Below are 22,612 nucleotides of genomic sequence, written 5' to 3'. Positions count from 1 at the left end.
CGCGTATAAAGAAATAAAATTTTAATAGAATGTATTAATAAATATCAAAAGAAAACAGCAAAAAGGTATTTATTTTTACGAAATAATTTATTACGAAATGCAAAATTGTTTTGTTTTCTAAATTCTTTCATTTTTTTCCAAAATTCCAACATTATATTTTCAATTTATAAAAATGTAATTTTGAAAATACTTAAAGAAACTTACCTTTTTTCTTTTTATTTTTTTCATAAAATAAAGATATATATATATATATAAATGATATAATTTTTATATCATTTCATCTTTGAAAAATTTCAGTTAAATATTTAAGAATGCATTATTTTGAGAATATTTGCTTAAAATAAGATAAATATATTACTCTGAAAAATTAAAGAAAAAAATATGGGAAACATGAGATAAACTATTTAATATGGAAGTGTAAAATTTTTTTAATTGTATTTATTCTTTAAAATTTTTATTTAGCTTTTGCAAATATATTAAAAACACCTAAAAAAAATTATAATGTATAAAATTATATAAAAAAAAAAATAGTCTAATATTACAAAACTAAATGCCTAAATATATTGCCTTTAATAATAAATTATAAATGGAATATTTTATATCCTTAATATCAATAATAAAAAGGTGTATAATATATTTTTATATTTTAATAAATTCACTATTTTTATTAATAAGAAATAATTGCCTTGAATAATATTCACAAAAAATTTTCCTTCTAAAATTCTTTTTTCATAAATTATAGAAACAAAAATGAGAACATAATTTATAAGAAATAAATAGAATATATTACCAAAAAAATATTTTTCTTATTTAAAATATAAATTATTAAAAAAACCTTAAATTTTTAGTATAAAAAAACATGCATAAAAAATATCCTTAATTATAAAAAAAAAAAAAAAAATTTATAGATTAAACATATTTGCATAATTTTTTAATAAGAATACATTATCTTTTTAAAATTTTAAAATAAACTAAAACATTAAATAAATTAACTAGTAATTATCCTTAAACATTTTATTAGTCATTTTTTTATGAATGCTAAAAAGAAGGATGTAAGATATAAATAAAAAATTATCAAAAAAAAAAAATAATATGAAAAAAAAAGAAGTAATAATTCTATTTAAATCAACAATTAAAAATAAAGAAATGAAAAATTTTCTTTTTAATATTGTAAATAATATTGAATGATACAATAATAACATATTCTATAAGAGTAATAATATAGTATGAATGAAAAACAAAAAAAAAAATATATCAAAATTGTTGAAAATGTGAAGTACTTTCAAAATGAAAATTTGCTACTTGAAAATTTAAATACTCTTAACAAAAGTATTAACAGACAAGAAAATAATATAATTATTGAACTTATAGATATATTTTTAGATGAAAATAGTTATTGCTATGATGAGAATTATCTTTTTAATTATAACAAACTTAAAAAAAAAAAGGAATTAAACTTAAATGCAGGAAATAGCAAAAAATCAGAATTTTCGCAGCAGTTTAAAGTATATGTTAAAAATAAAAATGTAGAAAAAATTAATGAAGAAGATGCTTACTATTTTTCATGGAAAAAGAAAAATGTAAGTAATTATAATCGTGAATTTATAAATACGAAGAAAATATTATTTCATTATATATGTAACAATATATTGAATCATTCTGTAAATATAAATTATTTGATAGATAAAATATATGCAGATTTTCAAATTAAAAATGTTCAAAGTAATACAAAAAATATCAATCAAATAAATCATATAATTTACCATGATGATCTAATAAATATATTAATTGAAACAATTTTTAAACTTTATGTAAGCGATGAAAATCACGACAATATATATAGCGAAAAGAAACATATTCACAAAAAAGAAATTGAAAAAAGTTATTTAATGCATTCAAAACAACAAGCAACACAAAAAGATAAGATGATAGAAGATCAATCAATAGATTACTTAAACATATTAAAAAAATTAATTGTTATTAATAAAAATTTCGTCAAAAATATATTTTATATTTTTTTAAAAAATATAGAAAAATTAAAAGTTAAAAACATTAATAAAATAACTGAAAATATTTTAAAAATTTTTAAAGAAATAATATGCTACTGTGATGAATTTGAAATAAGTACTGTGTATAATATTCTTTTAAATAATGAAGCTATTGATAAAAATAAGGTTCTATATGATTATATTATTATTCTTTGTTTAATAAATTTGAAAAATATACACAATACTTATAATTTAGAATTATGTATGAAATTTATTTCAGATAAATTATCGTTAAATAATAAATGTTGTATAAATGACACTATTCATATTGCAAAAAATAAATATAAAAAAAGAAACCAGTGTGAATATAAAATAAATGGAGAAAAAAATAAACATGACACAGATGAAAGCCAATATGATAATAATGAAGATGATAATGATGATGAAGATGATAATGATGATGAAGATAATAATGATGATGAAGATAATAATGATGATGAAGATGATAATGATGTCGAAGATGAAGATGAAGATGATGATGATGATGAAGATGATGGAGATGATGATGAAGATGATGATGAAGATGATGAAGATGGTGATAAAAATGAGGATTATAGTGATGGAAAGAAAGAAAATAATTTAAGTGAATGTAAAAGACTGTGGAATAGTGATTATAAATACATGAAAAGTCTTAACAACATAGAAGAGATAAAAAAAGGAAAAAAAAAAAAATTAATTATATTTTTATTAATGTTCGCAGTAAAAATATATGATATAAGTTACTTTAATGGATGTATAGATGAGTTAATTGAAGATTTTTTATCTCTATTGAAAAAAAATATGTATTCTTTAAAAAATAAGGTTTATCATATTGTAAAAACTATAATATTCTTATTTGTATTAGTGTTTCATAATTTAAATATTGATAATAATGAAACCATTATTTATATTTTAAAAATTTTAGATATTTTATTAGAAATTTATTATAAAAAATCCTTTTTATATAAAGAATACTCTAAAATTTTAAAAAATATAAAAGTAAATAATGTAGAAAATAATAAGAAAATAGTACCTTCACATGAAGATGATTCTTTGTTACATAATAAAGATTTTAATGAAATTCCAAACAAAGAGAAAGTAAATGAGAACAACTCATTTATTAAAAATAATAATTGTGAAAACAAAAAAAGAAATTTCGAAGAAGAAAAATTATATAATTCTGATTTTTTTGGAGTAAATATATTTGAATATAATGTATCCCCTCTTTTATTATTTTTGATTATTCCTATAAATCTTGAATATAATGTGAATCTAAAAAATGATGATGCTAATAAAATTAATAATCAAATTATTAAGCTATCAACTAAATTAAAAAATAAATGGATGTTATACTTTAAAAATTATAATAATTATTTCTTTAATTATTTAAAAAAAAAAGAAAAAATATATATGAATAAAATACAAAAAGAAATGAAAGGAGGTTATAATATTCTAGAAAATATAAGAGAAGAAATAAGATATTTGATTAGCGATGTGGATAATTTTTGTGAAGATGAAATATTAAATATTTTATGTTTAAATAATATACTATTTTATATATACGAAATATATTTGAATATTGATTTAATTTATTTAGTTCGATTTTTTACCTTATGTAAAAATGAATATGATTTTCATTTTATAAATATTGAGAAAATAAATTATGAATTTAATATACTTTTAAATGTTAATACGAAATTATGTCTTAATTTATTTGAAAACTTAAAAAATGAATATATATCTAAATGCAATTGTATATATATTAACTTATTAATATTATCATTATTTGAATATAATATATTTTTTGTTTTTAAATTTATTTCCTATTACTGCTTAATAAATTCATCGGAGTTATTAAAATTTCTTCCATCTTTATTATTTATTTATAGTTTATCTTATGATAACTGCTTTATAGATAATAAAAATTTCAAAACCAAAAGATGTGACTACAGCTATAGTTATCAAAAAAATATGAATTATGTATTTATTTTAAGAAGCTTAATTTTAAATGTTTTATCAAAGATCGGAAGTAGTAATAATAACATTCCTATTGTATATAATTGTATTTATTTTTTACTAAATAAGGAAAATAGTAATATAAAAAAGAGTTGTGTCAAATATAATAGTGATGAGAATGAAAACATTAATGATAATAATAATGTAAACAGGAATGATAGTAATAATAATAATAATTATAGTAATCTTGTATCTTTTACCTATAAAAATAATTTTAATAAGTTATATCTTTTATATTGTTATGATAAATTGATAGATTGCAATGAAAACATAATTAGTAAATATTTTAATTATATAGAAAGTATAATGAATTTAGAAAATGATAATGATAAAGAAATGAAAGATAAAATAATAATATATGATAAAATGAATAATAAAATTGTTAATTGTATGCATGGAGATATTGCTATATTTTTTGATTTAAAAAATGTATTAATTTTATTAAAAGTTAGTAGATTTTATAATGTTAGTAATTATATAAGCATAATTATTAAATTCATAAATAAATATTTCAGTAAATATAAGAATAGAGTTCTTTACAATAACGCCTATCATAAATTAGAAGACAGCATAATAAAAACTTGTATTTTAATTTTAATTACTTTATCAATGAAAAAGTATGTAGAATTCGAAATTATTTATAATTTATTAAAAAAAAATTTTTTAAAGCAAGACTATAATGACTTTAGTGCATATAATACTAATATTTTGTGTTTTATTATAATATTTACAAGATTCTATATAAATTATATGCTTTATAAGAAAGAAAAACTATATAATGAACAATATGATATATTATACTTCACAAAAATTAAATATATTTTAAAAGATTTTACGAAATTAATAAATCTAAATAACAACAACGTAATAGAAGAAATAGTTAATGTTATTTCTATAATGTTTCCAATATATTATAAAAATTTTAATATAGATGAAGAAAAAAAAAATATAAGTTATGAAAATTCAAATGATAAGAATGAAAATGTAACTTACGAATTAAGCATGTATGATAAAAAAGATATATTGAATATATATTTTGATAAAAACTTTATTTATGAATCTTTTTTGAAGTGTAAATCTTATAATATATATGAAAATTTTCAGAAAATAATTCTCAAAGATGAAATAAATGATATTCCTTTATTTCATTTAAAAAATATGAATAGTAACAAAAATAATCATTTAATAAGAGTATTTTATAAGTTATTTATTGCGAATATTAAGAATGATGACAATTCTAATTTTAATTATTACTTCAAATTGCTTTTTACTGAAAAATTTAAAAATATTGAAGAAATAATATGTATTTTTAAAAATTTACATTTTTTTAATTTTCATTTTATTTCCTTATTTTTTTACATATTGGATTTTTTTTTTCAAAAATTAAAAAAGAAAATAGAAGAAAATGAAGAATTTATCATAGAATTTAGGAAAACTAATAGTAATATGAATTTATTAGATAAGGAAGATAAAAAAAAGAAAACCAAGAAAAATGAAAATGAAAATGAAAATAACAAAAATAAAAAAGAAAAGGAAAACTCTTTGAAAGGTGGTGAAAAACATAAATCAAAAAAAGATAGCATAAATAAAAATTTAAATGTGAACTATGAGATTATATGTAATGATATATATGAAGAGATTAAAATATTATTGAATAAAGAGAATTTAAATATATATATATTTTATCCATTATTAAGCGTATTATGTAAGCATAACAATGATATAAACGAAATATTAAACTTTTTTTACCAAAAAGTTGATATTTATATTAAAGACGACGACAAATTACAAATTAACAAAAATGAGATGATTGTCATTTTTCTTTGTTTAAATTATATACATATTAATGTTTCTCAAATACCCCATTTTTACAACTATTTAATGAAACTCTTTAATAAAATACTAGATCAAAGTATTAAAAATGTACTTTTATTCTGTTTAGGCTCATGTTGTTATTATACAAACATGAGCTATAATGATATTATTACAATTTTAATGAATCATCAAGATAATTTAAAATTCATATTAAAATATAATGAAATAAATACATCAAATTCATTAGAATATTTGGAAGAAAATAAAAATAATGAAAAGAAGTTAAATAATGATCTATATATTGAAAAATGTAACTATGAAAATGTTGAGGAATTATATACCTATGATAATTTTTTTTTTTTTATTTCAATAAGTAATTTATCTTATTACCTATATAAACATTATAATAACAGTAAATTTGATGAAATAATTGAAAGTATATATAATATTATAATAAATATATTAGAAACAAATATAAATAACGCCATTATTAGCTTAATTAATATTATGATATATTTATATATTAAAAAAATTATAGATATATATGAAATAATAAATAAATTAAAAATTATTATAAAAAATATAAACAACAATCTTATTGTATTTGACTCTAAATACATTTTATATTCATTGTGTTGTTTTTATAATTTCTTAACATTTTACTATAAAAAGACTTTCAATTATTTTATATATGAAGATTTTGACGTAAACAACGATTTAAAGGAGTCACTCCATTTTGTTATGCATAATTTAAATAAAATTATTTTAAGATATTTTGATGAGTTAGAGGATAAAAATATTAGCTTGATTTCATATACTAGTTTAATAGGTATAAAAAATTTTGGAGAATATATTTATTCTGATTATTTTGATAATAACGATTATAGTAATATGATTATTTTATTTATTAATAGATTTATAAAAAAAGATTTTGAAATAAAGAAATGCATAAATGTAACTAATAATATTTTGGCCGATGAATCAGATAGTGATAATTACAATATCTCAAAAAATGTAAATAAAATTGAGGATATTTTGTTGGATGATGAAAATTTATTTGTTTATAAAAATAACAATTATAAATTAAAAAATGATATTATAATAAATGATCATAGTATTATTTTAGTTTTTATTTACTTATTCTGTTACAAATATTATGAAGAATTAAATTGTTCTTTAATTAATATTGAAAATTTAAATAAAAAATATATGTTGTTTTATTTATATTCCTACATATTAACTATTGAAAATTATTTAAAAATTTTTTTGAAAACCAGTAAATTTTTGAATATGGACGAAAATTTAACTATAAATGAAAAAGAATATGAAGAAATTAAATTGAACCTTCTAAATAATAAAAAAGAAAATAAGATGTTTTACTTGAATTTTTTTAGTAATGAATTATATGATTATTTAAATAACTTTTTGAAAACAATGAAATTAATAAATTATATTAAATTTGATGTAGAGATAAAAAATTATATTTTTAATATATATTCTTACATATGTAAATTTATAAAAATTCTATATATTGTCTTAGAAACAATATTAAAAATGATAGAGAATAAAAATGATATAAAACCATATTATAGCATTTATAAAGACAATATAAAAAATTTACAAATATTATATGATTGCAGAATTATTATATTTGAATATTTTTCTATTTATAGTGAATTTAATAATTCTTATAGTAATATATTTTGTAATTTTAGCAATCACTTCCATACATTCAGTACATATGAAAAATACATGTATATTAAAAGCATAACAAATCTTAAAAAAATTAAAAAGGAAGAAATTAAGTTTCTTTTTTTGAATATTTTGAAAAATGCCTCATTATTTCATGAAGACACTTCATTATGGATATATACTATATCTATTCTAAAAATTTTATTAAAGAGAATATATAAAAGTGTAAAAAAAGAGAAAAATAATTATTTTAATTTGTTTTCCTATATAAAATTCTCATTTATTACTGTGTTTAATGAAACTTTTTTAACTTTATATAAAGAAAATTATCATAATCATTATTCATTATATAAGAATATGATGGAAATAAAGGAAGAAGAATCTTTATGTGATAATAAAAAAAATGAATATTTGAAAGTAGATGAAAATGATACAAACAAGAAAAAATCAAACATTAATAAAGAAAAGGATGTAATTGTTGATACAAATAATGATTTAATACAAAAACAAAATAAAAAAACAGATAATTATAAGCCCATTTATTTAGATGTTCCTCTAAATGTGATGATGTGTATAGCTGATTACTTATTATACTTATTCAAAATTATAATTAAAGAAAAATTAGATAGTGAAATTAATATTGATGAAATGATGAAATATTTTCCTATTCTTATTCAGGGTTATATTATATTAAAATTAAAGGAGAATTTCAAAAAATTAAATTTTATTAAAAATAAATTGTTATTTCATTCATTTAGTTATAGTTTTACATTTAAAGAAAATTTACAAAATTTTTATTATGTTCATGAAGAATATAAAGAAGAAAAAAAAGTTCTTACATTAAAATTTAATTATAATCAATTAAATCAGTATTTTCAAAATATTTTTTTGATAAAAGAATGTATTTATTTATCATATATATATAGTCATTTTAATGAAAAATATAAAATACTTGATAGTTTGTTATCCATGTATAATTTAATTAACATAAATAAAGATTATTTATATATAATTATCTCTTCCTTTGTTTTCTTTTCAATGAAAAGCTGCAATTCTTCTTTTTTCATAAATAATGTTTTATATGATTTTTATGTTAGCAATGAATTAATTAGTAACTTAAATAAATTTTTAAAAAGTTTTGAATCAAATTCTTACAAAAACTCAAAAGACTATAAATATGAGGAAAATAAAAATAATGAAGAGATAATATGTGAGAACTTTAAAAAAAGTAATACACATAATGAAAGCAATACGTATGGAGATATAACAAGTAATAAAAATATAAGAGAATGTACAAATTCAAAAATTTTTTTTATTATTGAGGAAGAATTTATAAGAACTAAAATGAGAAATTCTTTTCAAAAGCGTAAAAATAAATTGTTAAAAGAAAATAATTTAGTAAAAGAAATATTTTTAAAAAAAGATTTTTTTTTTTTAAAAAAATTAGGAATATATTATTTGATAAAAAAAAGTGAAAAGAACACAAGTTTAAGAAAAAAATATAATAAATTACTTTCCTATTTCTACAGAAAAGAAAAGCATGATTTATTTGTGAAAATGTGGGATGTTTGTATAAATGATAAAAATATTATAAGATATGGAGATAACCAGGATTTAATTGATAATTCATATTTTAATGATAATTTTTTTAATAAAAATATTGAAGATAACTCATTTGTTTCAGATGTGCAAGAAATATTTTCGAAATATTTGAGTGTTCCCATATTTATGAAAGATGTTTTTACATTTTTTGAATTAAATTTAAATAAAAATATTTTGACTAACAGCTTTAATGAATTATTCATAGAAATAACGGATAAAAAACAAAAAGCAATTAACAATAATTCAGATGTCTCTTCATCCAACACTGCTAATGAAGAAGACGTTGAAAAATTTTTATTTGTAGAAAAACAAAAAAAAAAAAAAAAAAATTTATTATATGACAACAATTTATTGAATTATTTAAACAATAGAAATTATTGTGTTAATAATTATGAGTTATACATAGCCAACATTTGCTTATTCAACAAAAATTTTAAGAGACTGATATTTAAAAAAAATATGTATAATAAAAGATTTATTCTTCATAAAAATTGTTGTGTGAAAGATTTAAATGATCAATTTTATCTATTTCAGAACTTTTTTAAAAATTTAAGTTTATTTTTTATGACTTTTTCTAAAAATTTTATTTTGAATAATTCGGAACTTTTCTTTCTCGATAAAAAAAATCATTTAATATATAATGTAATAAATTCTCTTTCTGAAAATTACAAAAATAAATATGAATAATACATTTTAATATTATTTAAAAAAAAAAAAAATTCATTAACATTTTTTTTTTTTATTTAAATATATAAAAAAAATTTATTTACATTGATTGTATAAATTTTTGTATTCTAGTAAAATATATATATTATTTATTTACATGTATCTTATTATTTATATGTTCAAAAAGTAAAATAACCTACTGAAAAAATATGTATATATTCTTTTAAATAAATTTTTTATATTATTTCATCCATGCATCATTTTTTTTTTTTTTTTTTTTTTTTCATACGAACTTTAAACAAATTTATAATAATATATAGTACTTTATTTTTTAAAGAATATGCTTTTAATTAACATAGATAAAGATAAATCTTATTTTTCCTTTTTATATAAAATTTTATTTTTAATTTTCTATATAAATTTTTTAATAGATATTTACGATGTTATTTTATTTTAATTAAAATTTTTTTTTTATTTCATTTATATGTATATATATAATTCTTTTATTTGTTAAATTTTAATAAAATATTATAAAATATATTTCTGCAAATCTTTTTTAATTTAATTAAAACAAGAATACCAAAGAAAAAAAAAAAAAATTCAATTAAAAAATAAATTTGGTTTATCTGTTACATAAAATAATAGATTTTTTGAAATAATGAAAAATTATTAAATTTATAAAAACATAAATTATTTTTAAATAGATTAATGTTTTAGTTTTTTTCTAAAACATATACATATATATATATATATATATATATATATATATATATATATATATATATATATATATATATATATATATGTATATTTAATATTATGTGCTAAATGAAAAAAAAAAATAAAAAATAAAAAAAATAAAAAAATTTAAAAATGAGTAATATAGAATGTAAAATAAAAGATATATGTATACTATTAAATAGTAACAATGAAAGAAAAATACAGATAGCAATAAAAAATTTGTATTTATTAATAGACCATAATAATATTATTAGTGATGAAGAATATGATAATTTTGTTAACATAATATTAGAAAATAATTATTCTGATGTAGTTATATTTGCTTTGTCAAATGAAATAGAGAAAAGCAAGTCATCAAAATTAATACATGAAATTAATTTAGATTATATTGAAATTTTATTTTATACTTTAAATTGGGTTTTATATAATAAATTTCGAAAAAAATACGAAAATGAAATAAATGGAAACAAAGAAATAAAAAAAGAAAATTTTGAAAAATCATTACATTTCATTAATCTTGGATTGTTCATTTGTGAAAATTTAGACTTTATTGAAGTTATTATTTTAAATAAATTTAGTTACAATAGAATATTTATTTTAAGAACTATTTTTTATTTTTTATTGTTTCACGAAAAATTCCATTACATGTTTTTTACATCGTCTTTATTATTTAACTTGATTAAATTAAAAAAAAATATTAACATTATTGCTGAATTAGAACATAAAAATGAATTAAATGAAGAAAAAGAAGAAAATGAAAAAAAGAAGCTAGTGTTTTCAGATGAAAAGGAGGAACAACAAAAGCAAAACATGTTTAGAAAAGAATGGTTAGAAAAAGAATTAACTTTTTTATATAAATTTTTAGTTTTTAAAAATATAAGAAATCTAAGCGACAAGAATATAAATAAGATTATAAAAAATTGTGATTTTTTTAGCGAGTTATTGATAAAACAAAAAAATGGGGAAACTAAAATATATAGAAAAAAAATAATAGATGATACAAAAAAAAGAAATAAAAAGTCAAAGATAAGCAAAAGTGAATTTGAAATAGTAAGAGTATCAATATTAATTTATTCTCTATATTGTTACTTATCTTTCTCAAAAAATGACGATTTGTATAAATATTTTGATAACATATGTGAAGAATTATATGAAATATTTATTGATTGTAATGAAAATTTTAGATATTATATTATGTTGTCATTATATGAAATTTTAAAAAGAAGTGAAAATTATAAATATATGAACATTTTTAATATTATCATTAAGTTGTTAAGTATATTTCTAAATGATACTCAAAATTGTATTGAAACTTCCTTGCTTTTTTTTATAAACAATATGTTAAAAGAAAAAAAATTTAATATTATTTATAAAAATAACAAATTTAATCACCAGTACATGTTTCTTATTAAAACTTCTAATAAGCAATTGAATGAATATGAATTACAAAAAAAAAAAAAAAAAGAAAAATTATATTATTTAGTGTTAAATAATAATAAAGACAAGGAATCCTTAGTTATGAATAATTATAATGATTTAATAAAATATATAAAGAATATGAAAAATACAAATTTTCTTGAAATAAATAATATCTTTATATTAAAAATAAAAAAAAATGAAATTCATAGAATTTGTTTAATTTTTAAGATTTTAGAATTATATATAGGTACCTGCCTTACTGAAACAAAACAATTTCTAATTAATAATAATATGAAAGATAATAATAATAACAATAAAAAAATAATTAATGGTAGAGTTTATGATAATTTTTTTACATTTTTAACTGAATTAAAAATAAAGTATTTTATAAATCATTATGTAATTGTAAAAACTATGGCTAAATATCAGCATTTTATTAACTTATATTACAAGAATAATAAAAATTTTATAATAAATTTTGATAATACACTTTTTTTCTTTTTATTTCTTAACTTATTTATTGATTTAAATAAAATTTTCTTCATACACAATGTTCAATCAACTAAAAAAAAAAAAAAAACAGCAATTACAAGTGGAGGATTAAATGACTTATTTTCTTTTCAAGTGAAAGAAATGAAGATAAACAAATTTTTTTTTAATTTTAATTTAAATAGAGAATGTGATGACGAAAATAAAGATACTTTAATTATAAATAGTAAAAAAAGAAAAATAAATATTGTTAAGGAAAAAAAAGAAGAGTTAAAAAAAGAAAAAAAAAGAAAAAAATTAGAAATCACGAATAATTTAAATGAAAAAAAATTAGATAATAAAGAAGAAATAAAAAGCATTAATAGTATAAATAATTTTATCGTACAATTTAAAAAAGAAAATGTATATGAAAAATATTTTTTTGACTATAAATATATCTATAACAAAATTAATAGTGATGCGATAAGAAACACAGAATTTCTGAATATATTTAAAGAATTAATAAACTATAAGATACTTGTAGAAGTGTATAAAAAAAAAAAAATAGCACATATAAACAATAATGAAATAATAAATGACGAAAATGTTTTAATTCAAAATATGAAGCATTTGAACGACTATAAATGCCATTTTGAAAATGAGGTAAATTATCATAATAAAGTAAAAGAAATAATATATTTTTTTATACCTATGAATATAACTAAATTTTTATTAAAAATAACAAAAAGAAACAAACATCATTATTATAGTTATTTTATTATATCTTACTTGTACTACTGTTTAGAAATATACAAATGTATATCATTATTTATATTATCTCTTGATTCTTTTATAAACATGCCTAAAGGTATTGACAAAATAAAACTTCTGAAAAGTATTAAATTAGATATATCGACTTATTTTTATAATTTACTTTCTTCTTATTATATGTTTGATATCTCTTATATAAACAAGTATATATTAAACGACAACCAAGAGAATGTGTTAAACAATGATATGAGTAATAATAAAAATATATATTTAAATAAAAAGGGTAAAGAGTATGAGCATATTAATAATGATTCAGATGATTATATTTTTAATATTGACGTAAACGATAAGGTAACCGAATTAACAGAAAGTAATAAAGAGAATAATAATATATTAAGTTTACATTATTTTTTAAATAATGTTAATATAAACAAAGATAATATATATATATTCCATCTTATTCTTCTTAAGAATTATATTAATTTATTTGATGAATGTGAATTGAAAAAGAAATTATTAAATGAATTATATAATAAGAAAAAAATTATTGAAATAAAAGATTTTTCTTTATTTTTTAATATTAACGAAAATATATATAAAGTATTTATTAAGATATTGGTTAAAAATTGTTATTTTACTATTGAGAATTTTAATTTTTTGGATAATTTATTTTTTATTTTTATTTATTATAGAAGAAAGTTAGTTACTCAGGAAGAGGAAGAAAACAAAAAGTACTATGAAAAATACTATTATTACACAGAATTATTTTTATATAGATTATTAAAAAAAACAAGCTATTTTGATTCAAAAAATTTTGATGATTTAAATTTATATTTTAACTATTTAAGGAAGATATACAATTTAAGAGAATTTGTTATAGCTCTGTCTTTATTTTATAGAATTTTTAATTTATGTAAAAACAAATTAAAGAACATAGAAAACCATAATAAAAAAAATAGAAACAAAAATATGTACAATTGTGAGTCATCTGTTTTTTTTAATTTTATAATTGAATTTTTTTTTACAAATAATTTAAATAGTTTACTAAATGGTGTACCAATGTTAAAAATTATCAAAGATAATAAGGAAGAAAAACAGACAAAAAATAATAACAGTGACATATTTGATTATACTATCAATGATATTGTAAAAGTGTACATAAATTATATAAATTTTATTAAATATGTTTTATTAATTAATCCACATATTTATTTTAATTTAAAAAAAAAATTAAAAAAAAGAAGGAGTATAGAAGAGTTATTTTACTCTTTTACTAAAAAAAAAGAATTGAAGCTAAATGCAGATAGTAATTCAATCTATAATAAAAGTGATAAATACATATGCAATAGTTTAAATAATGGCAAAGTTAAAGAAAACAAAAAAAATACTATAAATTTAACAAATAAAAAAGATAGTACATACTATAATGAATTAAAAGAACAAGATAACGCATTTAATACATTTTTAAAATTTCAAAAAAATATAAAATTCTTTTTAAAGGCAATTAAAAATATTAAGAGTAAAAAGAAACTGTCCAAATATCATTCAAAAATAGATAAAACATTTTTTAAGAAAAATCGAATGAATTTTCTTACAAATTTTCTAATAGATCAAAAAGATACACTTGTAAGAACTGATAATAAAAATGAGACATTTTTTAAAAATATTTTAAATAAGTGTAAAAATATTTTGGATATTCATTTTAATGATGATATTACTTTTAATTTCATAATTAGAAATGAAGAAGAATTGTTTTATAGTTTATGCAATATAATTTGTGTTTTAAAAAATTATTATTTTATTGTTTACATATATATAAGTGAAAATGATAATATAAATATGGATATCTTGTTATTTTTAGTAAAGAAAATTAACGAAATTTTAAGAGTATATCTTTATATTTCTTCTGATATAAATAGAAATTTTAGTTTTTTTATAAAGCGCACAGGCAGATATAAAGATATAGAAAACATAACATTTTACAATATGTATTTACAAGAACATGATTTTTATTCAAATAATTTTTTTTTAAAAATTAACTATTTAAATAAAAAAAGTTTTATATTATTCATTAATATTTTAAAAGGGGAATTATTTAAGAAGCTGTTGAAATTTTTAGAAAAGATATATGAAATTGATAAACATATATATGGAGATTTTTATTATCTACATTTATGTTTTATTAATAAAAATGCAAACTTTATGATCTTAAAAAAGGAAAAGCATATACAATTTGTAATTCAAAATTTAATTTATATGGAAGAAATGATTTTAAGGAAAAATGATGATAGAAATGATACGTTTTTTAAAAAAAAAATATCTTTTATGATTCTATTCCTATTAAAAAAAATAGAGAAGAAGGATTTTTTCATAAACAAATTAGTTAACAATTATTGTTATAATAAGAATATTTTATATAATAACAAAGGAGATAATTCATGCGTTGATAAAAATATAAATTTTCTTTTACAAGAAATCGTTTATTTTTTTATATACTATATGGTTAATGAAAATTCACAAATGAATTCGAAAATTTATAAGAGTATACCCTTATTAATTAAAACAATAATGGAAAATAAATTTATAAATGAAGAAACAGTTAATATTGCTAATAAATTATGCAAATTATTTATTAGTAAATGCCACAGTAACTTTTCTCTAAATGATGATGTAATGAAAAAAATACTGATTCACAAATTAAATATAAACAATAATAATAGTATTTCTGTATCTAATAAAATTGAAAATGATCAAATGCATTTATTATATGATAAAGATGTAGAAAGAGAAATAAAAGTATTTATTATTTATAATTACGTAAAATGCTTCGATATAGAAACATTAAAAAGGAAACATATAAGCAAAGAAGATTTTATTATCATGAATTTTATTTATCTGATAAAAAATAATAATTCATTGTTGTTTAAACAAAATTCTTTAAAATTTTTAGATAATTTAACGTATGAAAAAATATATGACTTGAATAAAAGAAAGTTTTCTGATTCTATTGCAGAAAAGTATTTAAAAAAAATTATTTATGCTTATGAAAATGTGCATGTAAAAAGTAAAATAAGTTTTCTTCTATTAAATACGAGAAAATTAAACAATAAAAATTGTTTATTCATAGCTTTGTCTATTTTATTTTTTTTGGAGAAAACACTTCATAAGAAAGAAAGAGTATTTCTTTATAAAAAGTATAACAAATCTATTATAAGGAGAGTGTGTAAAACAATTTTTTTTTATTTTTATGACCATTTTTATAAAAATGATATACACAATGAGTTTATTACAAGAGCCTATGAAAAAATAATTAATTTTATTTTCGAAATTTTTTTTAAAAAATTAAAAAAAAAGAAAAAAAATGAATGTAAAATAGAAGGCAATAAAAAAATTACTAATTCTGAATATCACAATAATGAATTAATTGAAAATTCTTATTATGAAGGTATTAATAACGATGCTGCTATATATGACAGAAGTAATAACAGTTACACTAATGTTGATAATAAAAATAATAGTAACAGAAATGATGATAAATTGTATAGAGGTGATGATTGTAATTTTGAAATAAATAATAAAATACATATTGATGATGAAAATTTGAAATATAACAAAGATTATATTAATTTTATATCAAAAAAAAAGAATGATTATGATATTTTATTAGTGTTATTAATGAATTTATTAAACAAAAATAAGAAAAAGTTTAAAATAGAAAAATTAATAGAAAAATATTTGTGCTTAATATTTACTCATATTTCATTTTTAAATAATAAAAAGAAAAAAAATTATTGTTATTATGAAAGTGTTATGAAAAAGTATATATATATGCCCAGTGAATCTTATTTTAACAGTTTAGAGAAATATAAAAAAACATACATATTATTTCATTTATATTATCTATTATTTAAATATATGAAATTAAGAAATTTAAATATTATAAGTATGATTGAAGTATTTTTTAAAGATATTTATATAGAAAAATGTATCTTATCGCATATAGAGGAATATAAAAAAAAAAAAAAAAATGAAAGGATACTAATTTTCATATTGAAAATAATAAAAATTTTTTATGAAGAATGGTATGATTTATCTAAAAATAATACTACAAGACAAGAAATATATTTAAAAATATTAAATAAAAAATTATTTAATGAATTAAAAAAAATGTATAGCTATACCTTAACAAATGTTAATATTCATATAAGAAATATATTTTTTGTTGATTTATCTAATTATCTAAAATCTATAACTATAAATAGTATACTCGATAATAAATTAATTGATGAAGTTTTAAAATTTAAAGAATTTAATATGAATCATGATAATAATTATAATTGGTTAAATATGAACACTAGCATGATAAATAAAACATGCCTATATTTTTATACTAACGAAAGTATTCTCAATAAAATAGAAGGTAGTAAAAATGATTTTTTATTTTTTATGAATATGAATAGCTCAGGAAAAGATGAACATTCAAATAGTAACTTAAAAAATTATAATGATAATGGCACTAATAATATAAATAATAATCTTAACAGTAGCATGAATACATTATATAACGATAATAACAATTATACAAGTAATAATTTTTTAAGTGAAAATGAAAAAGAATCATACAATGATTGCATAAATAATGATGACTTAAAGAAAAAAGAGATTTTTCTAAAAAATAGTAATAAAAGCCTTTATTGCATATTAAACCAAAATGAATTTACAAAAAGTGAAACTTTTTTTTTAGCTTATAAAAATAAATTCAAAGAGAATATTTATGATTATTTGTTTTTATTATGTTTAATTGTTAGTAAATTAATTTTTTGTTTTATATTAATGGCAGAAAAATTAAGGATATTTTTTTATCATTTTAGAATTTTATATACATATCATAATGAAAAAATGTTTTTAAATTTTGATTTATTAAGAATGCAAGAAATAAACAGAAAAATAAAAAGTTATATAAAGAAATATCCCGATATTCATTTTTATGTAGATTATGATAATAATAATAATAATGAAGAAAAAAGAGTTAATAACGACAACTCATTTTTATATAGTAATGAAAATATGCCAGATAGGAACTATAGCAATATAGAATTAAATAATGATATAAATGTTAGCACGTCTATTGGAAAAAATAAAAAAATGGTTTCTTATGATGAAGAAAAAGAACATTTTAATCATTTAAAAAAAAATGAAAATAATGAAAAATGTAAATTTTGTATCAAATTTAAACAAATTCATAACATTAATGAATCAAAAAGAATTTTAAATTTATTTAATAAGGAAGAAAAATCAAATATTAAAAATATGATTTATTACGGGAAAACAATTCGAACTAATATATTTTTACTTTGTCCTTATGAAAATAATATATATAAAAATTGTAAAACTTTTGTAGATAATGAAGAAAATCCAAATGATAAGGAGTTAAATTTTGAATATAATAAAAGTAATGATGTTAATAATGATATTTTAGATAATAATAGTAACGGTTGTAATAGTAATGCTGTTAATAAGAATTTTTCTAATGATTCAAATAAAAATAGTTCTAAAAATTTAAATAAAAACAAAAAGGAAATAAATAAAATAAATTCTTATTGCATAGTTAATAATAACGATTTACTATATGGAAAGAAAATGAAAGAAGATCATTTTATGAAAAATTATAAAAAAATAATAGATAAATATTTTTTAAATGATATTGATTTCTTCGGAAAATGGATAAAAAGTTTTTCTATGAATGCATTAAAAATATTGATATTTTGCTTAAGCAGTAATGATTTAATTATAAGAATGATTAGTATAAAAGGTTTATCTATTTTTTATCAATTATTAGAAAATTCATTTTTACTATATAAAATTAGAAAAAAATTAAATTCTTTTAACAAAAATACTACAGAAAATGATTATAAAGAAAAAAGTACAGTTTTAAAAAAAAAAAAAAAAAAATTAATAATCCCTTTTAAAGAATTATTTTATTTATATTTTTTTATGAAAAAATTAAAATACTCAGTAGAACCTAATTCTTATTATATTAATCCATGTGTTTCTTCCTATTCCTTTTTTTTTATAAATGAAATATACAAAAAATCAAGCATGGTTAGCACTTTAAAAAATATGATTAAAGATAAAGTTTTTTCAATTCATTTTTTTCATGCGTATTTAAATAGTTTATTTAATAGTAATAATTACATTTCGTTAAATATAATTAACTTTTTTATTATTTCTAATCAAGCTCTTTTTTCTACAAGTTATGTTTTAAAAGAATGTGATAAAAAAAATGATGAAAACAATTGCAAATATATTACAAATGATGATGAGAATAATAATAATTACAAAACAAATAATTATCCAAAAGAAGAATGTAATATTAATTGTTCAAAACATGAAAGTAATGTTATTAATAAAAGTTTTTATGCAACTTCTCACTTTACTAACAGAATGGTTCCTGATTTTGATAATGATGATAACCTCGAAGAAATATACGATGAAAATAGCATAATTAAAAAGGATAATGAAATTACAGATAAATTATTTTATATTGAGAGTAATTATAAAAATTCAATAAAAACAATTTACAATATTTTAAATAAAAATAACATTTTTGAAATTTATTTATCTATATTTTTTAATAATTATTTAAATCATAATTTATTAAAAAAATTTATGATACTACTGATTACATCAAGTAATATATTGAATATACAAGACATATATTGTGATGGTATTAATATAACTAAGTATTTTAAAAGTAATAATAATAACAATGATTTTAGAGTTCATGATAATTATTACAACAATCTTAATAATAATTATTATAATGAGAATGATAATGATTTTAATAATTATAATATTAATTATTATAAAAATAATGAAAATAGTTGTATTAATAATAATAATGATACATATAACAAAACTATGAATAATTTCAATATTTATAATAGCATCAAAAATAATGATAGTAATGTAGACTATTATTTTAAAAACAATTTGATTCTTAAGTTAATAACAAAAAATAACATTTTATTGTGGATAGATTATATTATGCACCAGAAATTGTTTTTTGAAGAAATGGCAATTCAATATCCTACATCTTTTATGTTTCCAATTTTAAATTTTTATGATTTAATAAATGAAAATGAAAGCTATTATAGTAATTTTATATATAATAAAATAAAAGGCTTAGAAGAAGAAGAAGAAAAATATTTATGTTTTATAAAAAATGAGGACAATTATATCCCAAATAACATAAATTTATATTCAGATATACAAGCTTGTAAAAACATTGAAGAGAAGAGACTTACAGATAAAATAATAGACAGTTGCATAGATACTACTTTAAATGAGATAGAAAAAAAATGTGAAAATAGAATTCCTCTTTTATATGGGGATAATAGTATAGAAAATGATATTATTAAAAAACAAGAAGATATTATTATTAATAAGAATAATCATAATACAACAGCTATCGAATATTTAGATAAAATAATAAAAAAAAAATATATAATTGGGTATAGTTTTAAAGAAAGTTATGACAAGATTTCTGAATTATTTTTTTATATATCTTTATTTATAAATAACACTGTATCTAATTTGTTTTATTCATGTTTAGATTATTCGAATATTTTTAATAATATGTTATTATACAAAGAAAAAAAAATAATTAAACATTTTATATTAAAAAATGCTTATAATATAATACATAAGAAAGTAGATACAAAATTTGAAATACGAAATTATTGGTATAATAGTTTTCATAAAGCTATTTCATTTAAAATAAGAAGTTTTCTTTTTATTGACAGTGAAGGAAAGATGAAAAATACTAGTTTAAATATATTTTCTCATTTAATAAAAATTATAAGAAATCTAAACAGAAGCTTATATTACATTTTTTTTAATTTATTTCACAAAGAATATTTTATGCTATTTATTTATTCTGAAATTTCTAAAAAATCTTCAAAAAAATTTTACAATATAAAGAATCACAATTTAAATAATTTAAAAGTATGTAAAGTATTTCTTAAATATATATATTTAATATTTAATATTTTATTTAATATATGTACTAATTTGTTTGACAAAAACGAGCCAACCAATAATTTATGTAACTCTATTTCAACAAAGGTAATTGTAGAAAATTTTTTTATTAACGAAGATATAAGTTTAATTATAAATGAAATTATGATTTTTTTTGAAAATATTGTAATCATTTACAATTATTTCAATTCATATTTTTCAAAATCCTCTAAGAGGTCTAATAATAAATATGAAATTAATATATTAACAAGAGAAAAAATAAAGTGGAATAAAAAAGGAAATCATATAAAAAAAGAGAAAAAATCAATTCAAACATTTCATCTAGATGATCATAAAAACTTATTAAGAGAAATACACAAAAGATCACCAAAATCTTCAAATTATTACTTATACAAAAAAATTATATTATATGTCTTAGATATGATACATAAAAACTGTTATAAAAATACTAAACATTTCCACTATATATTTTTAAATAAATTAGTAACAATTTATCATTTCTTAAAACCAAATTATACACCTAAAATTTACTTATATATATATGAAATATTTAACATAATAAAAAAAGATAGATTTGAAGCTTTCTTAAAACAAATTCTATAAAATACATTAGATTTTATTCCATAAATAGAGAATATTTTATGAACACAAATATTTTAAAAAAATTTCAGAATTTATGAAATTTTTTATCATAGTTAAAAATTTTTTTTTATTATTAGAAAAATTATTAAAATTAGTTAAAATTTAACTTCATAAACATTTTGTAATTTGTATTCTTTGTTTCCTTTATTATTGTAACTCTTTTATAATGTGTATTTAATTTTTTTTCTTTGTGTATAGTTATTTTTAATTTTATTTTCTTTTTAATAATTTTAAAAACATTTAAAAAAAAAAAATATATATAAATATCTTAGGAATCATTAAAAAATATAAAAGTATTTTATTATAAATCATTTTTTAAATAATATATTTTTTTTTAATATATATAATAAAAAAAAAAAGGATTTTATGTTTTAATTATCATCGTTATAGCGAAAAAATAAATATAAAAAATTATGAATAAATAAGTATTTTTTTTTAGGTTTCTATTAAAAAGGGTATATGGTTTTTAGTTTACTAATTTTAATTGTTTACTTTATATATTTTAGTATTTCCTTGTGAAAAACTTAAAAATAATAAAAAGATAAAAATGTTATTAAGCATACATGTTTTTCTTTATATAATTTAAAAACTTTAAAAAAGAAATATGAAATTTTATCATTTTTGTTATATTAAAAATATTAATAAGTAATCAACAAACTCTGATGTAATTCATTTATATATATAACCTTTTAAAATTTCAAAACATAATAAAA

General features: G+C 16.6%; 2 protein-coding genes across 2 annotated transcripts; both read left to right on the top strand.

Moving 5' to 3' along the window:
• Nucleotides 1–1,226: 1,226 nt before the first annotated feature.
• PRELSG_0101500 (conserved Plasmodium protein, unknown function) lies at nucleotides 1,227–9,839 on the top strand (the record flags this gene model as incomplete). The annotated part of the gene is made up of 1 exon (XM_028678089.1): nucleotides 1,227–9,839. The coding sequence occupies one exon, from the start codon at nucleotides 1,227–1,229 to the stop codon at nucleotides 9,837–9,839; it is 8,613 nt and encodes a 2,870-aa protein (XP_028531380.1).
• An 852-nt stretch (nucleotides 9,840–10,691) lies between these two features.
• PRELSG_0101400 (conserved Plasmodium protein, unknown function) lies at nucleotides 10,692–21,860 on the top strand (the record flags this gene model as incomplete). Its single annotated transcript, XM_028678078.1, has 1 exon — nucleotides 10,692–21,860. The coding sequence occupies one exon, from the start codon at nucleotides 10,692–10,694 to the stop codon at nucleotides 21,858–21,860; it is 11,169 nt and encodes a 3,722-aa protein (XP_028531379.1).
• Between the last annotated feature and the right edge of the window lie 752 nt (nucleotides 21,861–22,612).

The sequence above is a fragment of the Plasmodium relictum genome (assembly GCF_900005765.1).
Source record: "Plasmodium relictum strain SGS1 genome assembly, chromosome: 1".
In the NCBI taxonomy this organism is placed as follows: Eukaryota; Apicomplexa; class Aconoidasida; order Haemosporida; family Plasmodiidae; genus Plasmodium; species Plasmodium relictum.
The sequence above is the reverse complement of the archived record's forward strand: the minus strand, read 5'-3'. Positions and strand labels throughout refer to the sequence as shown.